This window comes from Lepisma saccharinum, chromosome 16 (assembly GCF_977018435.1).
Source record: "Lepisma saccharinum chromosome 16, izLepSacc3.1, whole genome shotgun sequence".
Lineage (NCBI taxonomy): Eukaryota > Metazoa > Arthropoda > Insecta > Zygentoma > Lepismatidae > Lepisma > Lepisma saccharinum.
The window spans coordinates 34,900,196-34,913,574 of NC_139244.1; the positions used below are offsets into that span (position 1 = coordinate 34,900,196).

The 13,379-nt window shown below is 36.7% G+C and overlaps 1 protein-coding gene across 2 annotated transcripts in view; it reads left to right on the forward strand.

Moving 5' to 3' along the window:
* Positions 1-9,250, forward strand: part of LOC146000016 (uncharacterized) — a 67,208-nt gene extending 57,958 nt beyond the window's left edge. For both annotated transcript variants that reach the window (XM_083137322.1, XM_083137323.1), the window contains exons 3-4: positions 6,379-6,504; positions 7,687-9,250. In XM_083137322.1, coding sequence (XP_082993448.1) covers positions 6,379-6,504; positions 7,687-7,784 — 224 coding nt within the window. In that variant the 3' untranslated portion in view covers positions 7,785-9,250. The remainder of the gene's footprint in view (positions 1-6,378; positions 6,505-7,686) is intronic.
* Positions 9,251-13,379: the final 4,129 nt, after the last annotated feature.

Consider the following 13,379-nt stretch of genomic DNA (forward strand, 5'->3'; position numbering starts at 1 on the left):
GGATTTTATTTTCAAATACTGTTTTTATGAGAAATGCTTGTTCGGAAATTTAAATATGTTTGACCTTGATGATTATGCTAATATAACGTCTGTTACAAGAGGATACTGAACATAACGTGAAACAAATGCAGCTCTTCCGCTCTGCATACATATATAAATCTAAAATATGTGACTGCACAATTGGAAGCGTGTTAAAAGAAAGTAGCGTCTTTAGGGTATGATGCAGAATTAGAAGAAGAAGAATATGTCTGCTTTGTTTTTCTGCGCGTGTTGTGAATAATAAACACATCCTTGCATTACATGCACACGCATAAAGTGGGCTACATTTTTAGCAGTGGCTTATTCATCCCAAGAGAACAACATCGTTGTAAGACAAACAAGGCGAATCAATCTGAATACTTCACCGTCTTCAGAAAGTAAATTTATGTAATTAAGTGAACTACAGTTATTTTTTTAGAGTAACTCATTTACAGTTACTGTTAAATCGCCAAAAAGCTAAATTAATTTTCCAGTTGAATTATGATAGACATATAACAGAGGTCAGTACCCAACATTTTTGTGAGGGGGGCCAAGCCCGAAACCGTGGATATATATATATATATATATATATATATATATATATATATATATATATATATATATATATATAATGAAATATATGTCAAATTTTAAATAATTAGTATCATTAATTCATTCATTCATTATTTATGTATATTTATAAACACATATAAACAAACTAATTCCTTTAACAACTGGTTCAAAATGTCAAGAAATTTGAAAATGTTTTTAATAAGTGTTAAATTTTATTTAATTATTGCTTTTTATTAATAATGATAATTAAATTTTCATACTTTTATTGTGTTATGTTTCTATAATGGTCTCTCAAAAGGAAATATTTCTTTATCATAGTTGTAGCTAGAGATTTCAGCGCCCAGGACGAGACTAGATTTTTGCACCACCTGCACCGAATTTGCACCCCCTCCCTCTACTTAGACATTTTAGAAATTTTATGTACCTGCTCTTTTCCGTTGAATCCGACGAAAAGAAAACTTAGCATTCAAGAAATGTGGCTAATAAAAGAACAGTCGGTTGTGCATCCCACACCATCTTCATTAAGCAGTGTGTGTTATTGTTCACATCTGTAAAATCGATTGCAAATTAAAGATAACTAGGTGGAGGGACAACAATTGAGAAACTTAGGAAAACATTAGTTACCTATGAAATTAACATGTAAGTGCTATGTTTTTTACCGACGAAAGGAGGTGAGAAATGGAGGAGAAATAACAGGTAGGTTTCATTTCTGTCTTCCAGGGGTCTAGAGTGACAATGAGAACCGCCTTCGCAGCTACGGCGCCATTCCTTACTAGTCCAATTTGATATAATTTTAAAATCTTATCTATGACTGTAGAAAGAGAGAGAGAGAGATGGAACAAGATATGTATGCAACATTTACACAGATAGACATCACTCTTTGTCCTTACTTCTTTGTACGTGTTTATGATATTATTCTTAGTAAAGTATGTTTGTAGTCAAAACTAATTGCTTATCTTTGTTGTTATAACACAAACTCTTACCCTCGGAAAATTTTGACGGGGGGAAATTTTTAATAGAACAAGATCGTTGGTGGGAGATTCCCGTTCCGCCATGGGAATTCGTACCCTGAATGTGACCACCGCTATGGAATGATACTTATAATGAAGAACGCGTGTGAATTAACCGAAAAGAAAGGAAATTTCCTCATCAAGACTGCAGTTCGAAAAAAGTCAGAACAGGGAGTAAAAATGGTGAACTGTCCCGACTAAATTGGAACATTTAGCAGCTTCGCCAAAATGGTTATAAAACTAAAATTACTAAATATAGTAGACTACAGACTTCTGGAGTCTTCCTCTCTTGAGAAACAACACACGGATTTATGAAAAAAGAAAATCGAAATTCTTGCAAAATCTTAAAAATCGTCGATGTTATTTTTGTAGGTTTTATGTAGGTTTGCATTCAAATATTTCATGGCTCGAGGGAGGGGGGTATGGCTCGAGGGGGGGGGGGCATGGCTCCCTTGCCCCTCCCCCTTGGGTACGGGCCTGATCTACTAACACATTAACATTATTCATAGCTGAAAGGAACATTTCGCAATAACGCCATTTCTAAAACTAATACTCTTGATACAACTCTATAACTGCGAAAAAAAAAAATTCATGAGAATGAACACTATGCAAATACTTACAACGTTTTCGGAATTGTAAGATGTGAAGGGCTCGGAGGAAAAAAATAAACTAACTCGCACAAGCATAATTTCAAGAAAAAGTTATTTTAAAATTGCATAATTTCAAGAAAAAGTGATTTTAAAATTGCATAATTTCAAGAAAAAATGATTTTAAAATTGCATAAATTCTAAAAAGCAAGGATTTATACATAACGTCCTAATATTGAAAATCGTACGTTATTGTTACCTTAGCATTAAGTAACACTCGTTTCTAACTTCAAATGTTGTTCCAAAGGGTCGTTCAATGAAAGGAGTTTCTGCGTGTCATAATAATTTTGGGAATATTAAGGATTAATTTTATTAATATCAAAATTGTTCGTCCTCGTCTCGGTCACAAGTCCTATCTCGAGTCTCAAAATATACATGTAAACAACATATGCAGAATGGCACTGCACAAATTTCACAGCACATAAAGTCGTTAAGGCAAATATATTTTCTTTCATTTCAATGCTAAGAACTCTAAAAAAACAGAATTTTATCCTGAATACGTATGCCATCACGCTACCCAATTTCACAGTTGTCACTAATGGATTAACTTTGCAATTACGATAAACTAAGTACATAATATCAATATCTATACAATCAGACCTTGATATGTCTAAATAATCGTCACAGTAAATTATTTTTTTATTTCAAATATATTTTAGTTTACCAAAGTCTCAAATAACCGGCCGGTGGTCAAGCTCGTAAAGTGATCGACTTTCTGTCTCGCCACCGAAGTTCCCGGGTTCGAGTCCGGAATGCGTGTTGTTCGTTAGAGTCCCTTCATCAATTTAATCGTACCCTCGCTCATCCTCATCGTCGCGATTAGCCAAAAGAGGCAAAAGAAGCGATGCTAAATAACAAACTATATACAGAAAGTCTCGATCTAAACCGAAAATTTCACACAGAAAGTTTTGAGTCGCCTCGCTCTGGGTGCTTTGTATTGACTTTTAAAATAGTTTGATTCATAATTGAAGTGACATAGCGAAACATTTTTTTTTCAAGGTTACCGGTAGTGTTTCAAGCAATTCAGCAAATCGGTGATCTATACATGAGTACTGGTGTTGTATATATACCATGCTTATGAAAAATAAGAACCTTCTGGTGATGGTAACAATATGTCATAACCACACGTGGTGACGAATTTATTAGCATTATAAATTACACTTCATTTACGTCCGGCTAAGTACGATTGAATTAAGTCAGTCGCGGCAGATATGAAATACGTATGTAAATGCTTTTGGTTTAGTAACAAGCATGGTAAATTGACTGGGAACTTTTGGTGTAATGGAGCGCAACTAGAACTGTAAAAATTCCTGGAACCATTCATGCTTTCGTGATGTCATCAGGTAGCTATATGAGTAATCACCGTACTGGTGCTGTGATTAGCACTAAATCCTGATTCGAAATGATTTAATCATTTTTCTTGTCGGTTGATTTGACAATGACAAGTCAGACAAGATATAATCTGGACTACTGATGGAGTAAAAATTGTTCATTGCAATTAACGGAGTTACTTTTGAGAGGGAGAACACAAGCAAATTCTAACTGTTCGGGGAAAATACTCAATAGGGATACAATACAAGTCGTGGCTGTACTGTACGGTAAGGTAAACATTAGATATAGTTGGGATAGGAATTTTGTCGGTCCGTTCTTTACGCAATTTGAGCAGTGTACCGATTGTGGTTGCTCTATAGTAATGGGCATGATATTAGGCGGTTGGACAGAATTGCGTTGTTGCCACATGTGCGAAAAACAAAGCAAGAGAACATCAAGAATCATTGATACCAACACAAGGTATGGCAATGTTCAACATGAGCTTGCCTAGGATTGGCTCGGTTTACCCCACTTTTTTTAACACACACACAAAAAAGCAGTTAAAAGTACGTGTTTTCAGGAAATTATGAAGTTAGATATCTATCGAGTTGGATATTGTACGACACAATGAACAGTGAACAGTTTGAGTAAAATTTGTGAAAACAATTATTTTTTGACAGAACTTTTTATACTTACATTGAAGCAATTGGAAGTTGTTGCTTTTCTTTCAGGAAGTTATGTTCATTTAGTGTTCAGTCTGATCTTAATTATATAAGCATTGTGTAAAACTCCCATCAAAACCCAATTTTGCCAGTATTGTAAAAATACCCCGTAGCCCAAGCACCAAACCTCCCTCAAAACTTTTGAGTTAATAGTTAAATGAACCGTAAAGGTAGTTACTTTTCTGAATGTTAGTGACAATGGTTCTACATTAGCATGCAATGTTAATTGAACATTATCCATTGTTTAGTGCTTTAACCCATACTATTTATTCACCTGAAGACTAGAGAAGAGATTTTCTCTCTCGAAGTGTATGTTAGAATAAGTACAGTGCGTTCGTTTTGACTCTGGGCCGAGATAGCGCGTGCATAACTTTGAACAACTCTTATAATACAGGTTAATACTCGTTATGCAATATAAATATAATTGTCTACATGCTAAAGATATGTGCGTAAATAAGCGAGACGTTACGGGACGAAAATGCCGGCATCTGTGCCATGTCACGCCTTATCTCGGCCCAGAGCCAAAACGAACGCACTGTATAATTGAAAGCACTAGACCAGTGGTTCTCAAACCAGGCCCGTAGCTAGAACTGACCTCCAGGGGGGGGGGGGGGGGGGCTCACGGGTTATTAGGTGGGGGCTTTGTAAACCAAGTCCATTTTTTAAAAGTTTATTAGTATTAAATGAAGGTAAATTATGTGTGTCAGGGGATATTAAGTTAATTTAAAATATAAAATTTAGGAATATCATACAAATACTACAGTTTTTTCCAGATCTTCTGAAACATCTCTTGAAGTGCTAATTAATTGCTACTGACACCATCCCTTAATACACACTCTATACTATTTTTGATGATACATATTTATATCATACATGTTAAAATGTACAACATTCACTTCAATCATAGTGCCTACCGTATATTCCACCCCCGGCCAAAGGAATAAAACTTGGGATCTGTTGACATTTGATGCAGATGCGGAAGGAATGTGGATAATGACATCAAAATCACAGATTTCTGTCAAACGAGTGGCTGCAACAGGGGCAGGAAAGGTACAGATAAAAAGGCTCCCTATGAAGGAACTTTCTAAAGTCTAGAGAATCTTCTAAACACTTGCCGCTGCTTAGACTTCTGCTCATAAATAGGATGAACGAACGAGGTTGTGAACAAAATAATATATTCTGTCTACATTTTCACTCTTCAACCAAACAAATTAGATTACAAAATAGTTTTACCTAATATCAAGGGGGCTGGCGGCAGTGCCAGGGGGGGGGGGGGGGCTGGCGACCATGTCGGCTGCCTGATTGGTAGGGCGTTTTTTATATATTGGAGGCATGTATCTGCAATACAGCAAAACGGGATTCGGGCTGTATGTGGAAAGAAGGTAAACTAATAAACATTAGAATCCTATGTTTATTATTTTATTCGCATCAAAAATGAAAATGTTAAACACATGTACGTATGCTAAGAAGTTTATAAAGAACTTTAATTTTCATCTCGTATATTTTTCCCAGAGTTATTGGAAAAAGTGAAGAACAAAAAAAAGTTTGTGAACACACTTAGAGTTTGGAATTTTTATTGTAAATCGTCAGAGTTTGTAGTGAGAAGGATGTGCCTGCGTAGCTTGACACAGTTTCTTGATGTCTGGTTGTGCACTTCCAAATTTCTAGCGAAAATTCGACTCCAAATTTAGTCTATCATATATTTTGAACGATTATTTTATTTCAAAACATATGAAACAAATAAGTGTCAGTGACAAAATCAGCCTTATTTTCCTGTTGAGTGTTAAAGCTATGAAGTCTGCTCTACATACTTGAAGCAAAAATGCTGTCTTGTCTGTATTCTTGACATTTCTCTTCCGAGCAGATCGCGTACCCTCTTCAAGTCGTTCATGTACCCCTGGGGGTACGCATACCACAGTTTGAGAACCAGTGCACTAGAGCATTCGTTGTCGTAATCCTCGAAAGGTAAAAACAACCGAGAGTAGTTGCTATTTTTGTTGAGATGTTTATTTTTTGGATTAAGAAAATTAGTAATGCAGATATTTAGATGTTATATGAATGCATGCAACAACTTCTATGCCTATTATTTTCTTGCAGAACCTTTCACGTACGCAGAACACCGCTGCTTCATCACGTTCCCAGTGTGCAGGACATACTTGGATAATTGCGCTGAGTACTTCAGGGTCATGACATGCTGCTGCCACGACATCGTGGGATCTAAATGTGAGTTTGGGCTGAAACGGTGAAATGTACACCTCATTTATACATCTAGTATAGTGCCAGTATTACGTTGGAAAGTAAGTATTCTCTTGTCATAGCTTTCCGGATTAGAAGCAACAGCCTCGTGTAATTGATTACAATCGAATTGCTACGGTTCGGGGCTTTTCACACATTGATAGGCGTTTGGTAACGAATTCTGAGGTCAAAGTCTCGAGACTTCTTAGCATATGCCCAACCCTAGTTAGCCCAGGTTTTGAAATGCAATTATTGTTATTGATGAAGATGTTTATCTCGGAATATCAACCAGGTGATTTCCGGATAGGCTTCCGAGCTTTCGAGAGCTAACGTCACTCTCATCTTCAGGGATTGAAGCTCTCGAAAGCTCGGAGCGGAAGCATGTCCGGAAGTCACCTGGTTGAAATCCCGAGGAAACCTCTTCATCATTCGCCGCCAGGAAAGCTTCAAAAATTATTTCAATTGATATGATTTAATTTGCTTCGCTTTTCTGAGGATGACTGATGATGTGATGAAATTGATGAAGGGACATTCACAAAGAACAGCAATGCCCAGGCTGGAATTCGAACCAGCGACCCTTGGCGTCGTAGCAAGATGTGTTAACCACTCCTCCATGTAGGTCGGTTTGAAATACAATTAATATTATCGTGTTTGAATAGTAGTAATTAGCAGCACTTCTCCACCGCTAGAGTGTACAAATATGAAGAAAAAAATGACCTGAAAATACCTTTTTGACATGCCAGTGTATTTTATATTTAATGATAATAATATATGCCGGCCTCCGTAGCGGAGTGATTAGCACAGTGCGCTACTATGCCAGGTGTCCCGGTTTCGAATCCCGGTCTGGGCATGGGTGCTCTTTGTGAGTGTTCCTTCATCAATTTCATCATAGCATCAGTCATCCTCATCTTCGCGATTAGCCAAAAGTGACATAAATGCGAAATAAAATAACTCAAATTAATCAATCAAATAATAATAAGAACAAGAATGTCATCTTTATTGGAGCGCGCGTTTCCGCCTCAAGGGCTGGTTAAAGCAAACAAAATACTAAATTTCAAAGAAACTCTTACCTAATACAAAATAAGTAATATTAGGAGAAATGGTTATGTGTAAACTTAATGCTTGTTACGTTGATGTTTGAGAGTACTCAATCCATTTATTTTCGTACAGGGAGAGCCCTGGCTGGCGCCAGTTTACCTCAATCTTCAAGATACCTTGGAATTATTACTTTGGCTCTGCTTGCGATACTCGGACACAACGTCATCTGAAAGAGATGTTTCTGGACACAGAAGAGGTGGCAGCAGCGTGAGAGATGATACTGAAACTTCGAAGACCAAAATTGAACTAACTAAAATTCTTGTTTGTGTGCGATACTGTTAGAGAGATATCATTTTTACGGAAAGGAAGATACACACTTGGAGGTATATCATTGAAGCAAGTAAAAATTATATGACAATACAGTATGTTGTTTCTCATGAAATGTCAATCTAGGATAGATTGGCAAGCATAAATAGTGTTGTTTGGCTGTGCTCTACTTCAAACATAGGAATTTTTTATTGCGTTGTTTTCGTATTTTGCTGCTGTTAAAAATGAATAGCATTCTGGCCTGTCGATTATGCTACTTCCACAGCATATGTTTCTTTATCAAATTGTAGTACTGTAGTCTGATTACAAGAGATATAGAAATAATACGAACATTATCGTTGAAGTGACGCAGGGGAAGTGTTCTTTAAGTACTACTTGCTCAGAACACTCAGCTTTAAGAAGTAACTTTATTCGGTCTTCCGAAAGAGAACACGGGATAATGTTCCGAGAGGAAATATCATTCCATGTTTTATTTTGTTAATGGTAGAGACACGCAGTTCCATATCGAAGAACTGAAAAATTCAAGTGTGTGCGTGTTTTTTCAGTTTTCAGACATGATTATTATTTAGATATAAGTGGTTATTTCACGAACAGTAACAAGTTTGAAATGAATAAGTATTCTGTGAATACGTATGCCTTACAATATCAACATTTGAAAATGCATTATTTTGTACTTCTCTAACTTTCTTCTCTTGTTAACGAAATAACAAAACTAGCTGAAATAATGCATTTTGGCATTCTCCAATCTCCACCTTATAAACGTTAATGGATCTTTGTACATAGTTGCTCATTAATATTATATTGTTAAGGAACAGAATTTATGGGTGTCAGATTAACTTGGAGAATTCTAGTCACACCGCAAGGGTGAGATCTCGTTTCTGTCACCGGTTTGTACTATGTGTATCTATGGTGAATGTATATGCGATAGAAGGAAAGGCAAATTGACAGGGTTTTTACTTTCGTAAGAACAAGAAGTGGATTCTCAAGCTTGCTTGTTGAATCAATTGAGCCCCAGCCATAAACCTCCCAGCGGAAGAGAGTCAAATTTACCCTTTCATTAGCGGCACTCAACGCCAGTCATGCCTGCTATTTTGCGGAAGTTCTTGCTCTGCTTACTTGTGGTTATCCATTGTGGTTGGCAGGATAAGAACAACAATTTTCTCCCCCTTTTCTTCAACACCACCTTTTTTCCAACAATTTCGAGACAAAACTGTCAATTAGTCTTTTGCAGTGAATTTATTGTACAATCAAAATAATACCTTCTTTAGGTCTATACGTTCAAGTCACTTATCATGTTCTAAAGGAGAAAGCATATGTGTAGGTTCATAATTCTTGTAGAAATAACAGTAAAATACTAAGATAATGTTTGGGTTGGAGTTGGTGGGGGTCATAATCCCCCCTTTGCCTCAGTATTCTTTTTTTTAAAAAGAACGTCAAAGGCAGAAAAATATGGCAAAATGAGGGCTGACTACTAAAGAAGTATACGTAACCCCCCCCTCCAATTTCGAAATTCCTGGGCACGCCACTGACTGTGCAAATTTATATACATTAACATACGCTGTCAAACAGGATAAAATATTTTCAAGGATGTTCACCAGTAGCCTAGTACGAACGAACAATATTTTTATATCTAATAAAAATGTGTGTACCTAACCTCAAGTAACTCAATCCAATCATTTCTATGTCTGATGTATGAATATTAACCACAAGTGCCTTCCTTCAGTTTACGAAAAAGTCTGCCTTTAGCTATAATATCCTATATTGTAAGAATCCACTGCCCGATTCAGGAACGACTATCTATGAAATATTGTGTTTCACAAATTCCTACAGGCATCATATACTCTATTAGATGTACTTACTTATTTTTAATTACTGCAGCTTCTCTAACATAAAGTTCTAATGTCTGCATTTGAATGAGCCGACATGCAATGCCAAATTCAAAATTATATAAAATCACAAAATAAAATCACGTTCCTCATATACTGTAGTTCTTGATTATGTGCAGTGCTTATCAACCTCACTACATTTCCAACTAGCGACAAATGAAACACGCAAAAACTGTTTTACAGTATTTACAACTGTTTTTTTCTCATGATACTTTTTCATCACACAGATTTATTTAGCTTTGTTAATACTTACTTTCCTTAGCTATGCCTCTCACGTATTAATATGTATTTGGTATAAAATGTATGCTCACAGTATTTTTAAAGTTAGATGTTCTTTCCTTTGAAGAATCAGTATTAGTCGGCCAAGTAGGTATTGAATTAAATAAATTGTCACTTATTGTTATTACAAGTAGCTGCAGAGATGTTTAAATCAGCCACTTTTATTTAGTCAGTGCATTGTAGTCATTTATAACAGTGAAAACTAATTTAATCATTATATACGTACATACACATGAACATATTCAGTACGTTTGTATAATATTCAAGTAATCTGTGATATTTGTATGTACTGTTGAAAGTTGTTCGGAGTTAACAATATTTTTCATGTACTTTTTTTTAAAAAAATAAAATAATTTTCGTAGTTGTCTTGTGTTTTAATGAAACTACACTTCTGGTCACCTAAGTTAAGAATTTTTATGTGTACATTGTGCATGTCAAATGGAAATGATGATGTAGAACTCAATTTTTCTTAACAAACAGGAACGCAAAATGCGGAAAGTTTAATTTCCGTTTCTAGGCCAGTCAACAAGGGATGATTTTGGGGTCCAATAAGTAAAAAAAATTGAGAAAGCTTGAACAAATTTTATTGTCTTCCTAAAAGGGTTCTTAACAATATATTAATTTTGCACCCCGGATTTGGCCGCCATCTTTGAAAAATGGCGCCCAAAATACAGTTTTTTGCAAATATCTCGCTTGAAAGCAGTTTACAGCAAAAGAAGTTATGATGAAAATTAATCTACATTAAATTCTCTACAAAAAAGGTTATGTGCATTTCTGTTCTAAGAAGCACTGTTAGGGTGCTAGAGGAGCGAGTAATTTCACTTATTTTTCTCCACTATTTTGCAATAGCGAAATACAAGGAAACTTTCTTACAAGGTAACTTGGGGGCTTATTTCTTATTATAATACCTATTCTAAATGTATGAGCCGCGGTAGCTTAGTCCTGTCGACCTCCGTGGCGGAGTGATTTTCACGGCAGGCTGCAATGCCAAGGATCCCGGGTTCGAATCCCGACTAGGACATGGATACTTGTGTATGTCCGTAATGAGAAAAACCTAGAATATTAGTAAAAAGTGATATGTGTGAAAGTTGAGAAAATGGTGAATGACGGGAAATACTACCGCATAGGAGTATTCCTTGAGAAAAAAAGTCTTTAGGGCATCTGACCACCACACGAGAGACCTGGGTTCGATCCCCAGCGGGGAAGAACGGAAATTTTTTCCACCTGTTCAAGCGGCTCCAGCACCCACACAACGTCGTATAAAGTGGGTACCTGGAGGAAACTGGGGGTAAAGGCGGCAGTGTGCTGATCACATCACCCCCACCTTCGGCCGTGCTCAAGAAAGTGTGGGGCCCTAACTCCACACCCCCAACTCCAAAGCTCTGCGTGAGACGGAACAGAATTGCCTGGTGGGGAAAAAACTACTTTAGCTACTAGCCGTTTACAGGAGCTTGTAGTGCTTCGCGCCGCCCACTCGCTTTATCCCCTTCTCTACTATAATGCGCACGGCCTTGCTCCAGATATTCCCCGGACAGAGTATAGAGCAGTGTCAGGTTTTGAACAGGTAAATCTTTGCAATGTTCACAGATCACTGGACACTTTAGCCCAATTTTCTACAGCTACAAGGCCCCTTGTGGAACCTTGAAGGCGTTCACAGAATATAATGCGAAGAAACTCTGGTCGTGCAGCTTCCTAGTCTGTTGATACCATCTGTGAAACTTTCAGAGAGTGGTTCAAAGAGGAACATGAAGAGAAGGCTTTTTGGTTTTCCACATCCCTACCTCATCAGTTACAACAGGTATGGGGCAGTTTGTACTCTGAATAGGTCTTGTGATTTTTTAGTAAAATATTATTTTAAATAAAACCTCTGGATCAACTGTATACAATACATCTCTGATTTTCACTTCAGAAGTGACTGATACAGTGATTATCTCTCTTATTTCGTTCAAACTTGATATTTGCCAAATACTAAACATTGAATACATTCTAACATCATGAACAACCGAAGGATTGGTTTTCTTGTTTCCTGTTAATCCTGTATTTTTTGACTTTATACGATCAAAACCAGGGAATGGTGGGTGAGAGAGAATCACTGACAAAATAACTGGAAGTGCTTATCCCTTGATATAAGAGGCTTTCGTACATCGTCATGCAGCTCATCTATTTTATCTGTGAACTAGTAGGCATGCCAAAAATCCACTTGGTTAGCATTGAGTCAGTCACTTCTCTGCCGTCCCCACAACTCTTAATGGGGTACGTCACGGCTCAGTTGTCATATCTGACCAGATCAGAGACCAAAACTTTTGCGATCGTGTTATTGTGGTTTGAATTATTGTTTTAAGTCTACTTTATGCACGAATAGGGTAATCGAGACTGGACCCACAGGTCAAAATGTACTCCAAACCACCAAATGTGCCTCCACCGGGTATTGAACCTGGGACTCCTCGATTAGATTGGCGCTTTATTGTTAAATAGTCCTTTTGGACAAAGTCAACATGTTCCTTTGGAGGTACCTTGACTTTCCAACCAAACATATTACCTACCACACACACTAAACTGGCATGGTGCAAAGCACAGGGGAGCACTTTACCTTTTTTTTACCTTTTTACACACTAAACTATTTCCTATAAAGTACTGCATGCAATGATAAAAGCAATTGAACCATAAATGACATTCTTGAAGAAAGAACAAATGTAATAAGTCCAGCTTTATAGAAGAGATTTGCCTTTGGCCACGTCTTGTGGACTCACGTGCGTGACCTTCGGCAACGTTTTGGGTTCCTCAATACTCTAAATGTCTTTGAAAATATCGGAGTGTATTATTGGAGTAAGGGAAACGAAAAAATATATTCGCTTAATTGAAAAGTATAGCACGTAACATTATATGCGTACAGGCTCTAATATGGTACAAATATTCAAAATATTATAGTCTATTTTCTTAATAATAAACTGGGTAAGTAAAAACCGTTTCAAGACAGTTCGTTAGAAGATTTATATAAACGAATTCAATAGCGACACTAAATTGGAAAAGCAATATTTACGTCTCTTTTCATTTTCACACTTTTAAACGGAATTGAAAAATTATTGATTGCTTTTCGTCATTCCCCTGCAATTCCTATAACCTTGCCTCTGTAATAAATTCTGATGCGCATATTTTGAAATACGAAAAGTCGAGCATAATTCACTTACAGTAGTTTTCGGGGTGAAAATAAACTTTCTTTAAGTTCTCTATATAGCAACGTCCGTTTCCATGGTCAACAACATACACAGCAAGCTCTAAATAATTGTTTGTTATTATACCTCTAAACATTCAGTTAAAATAAGCACGATGTAG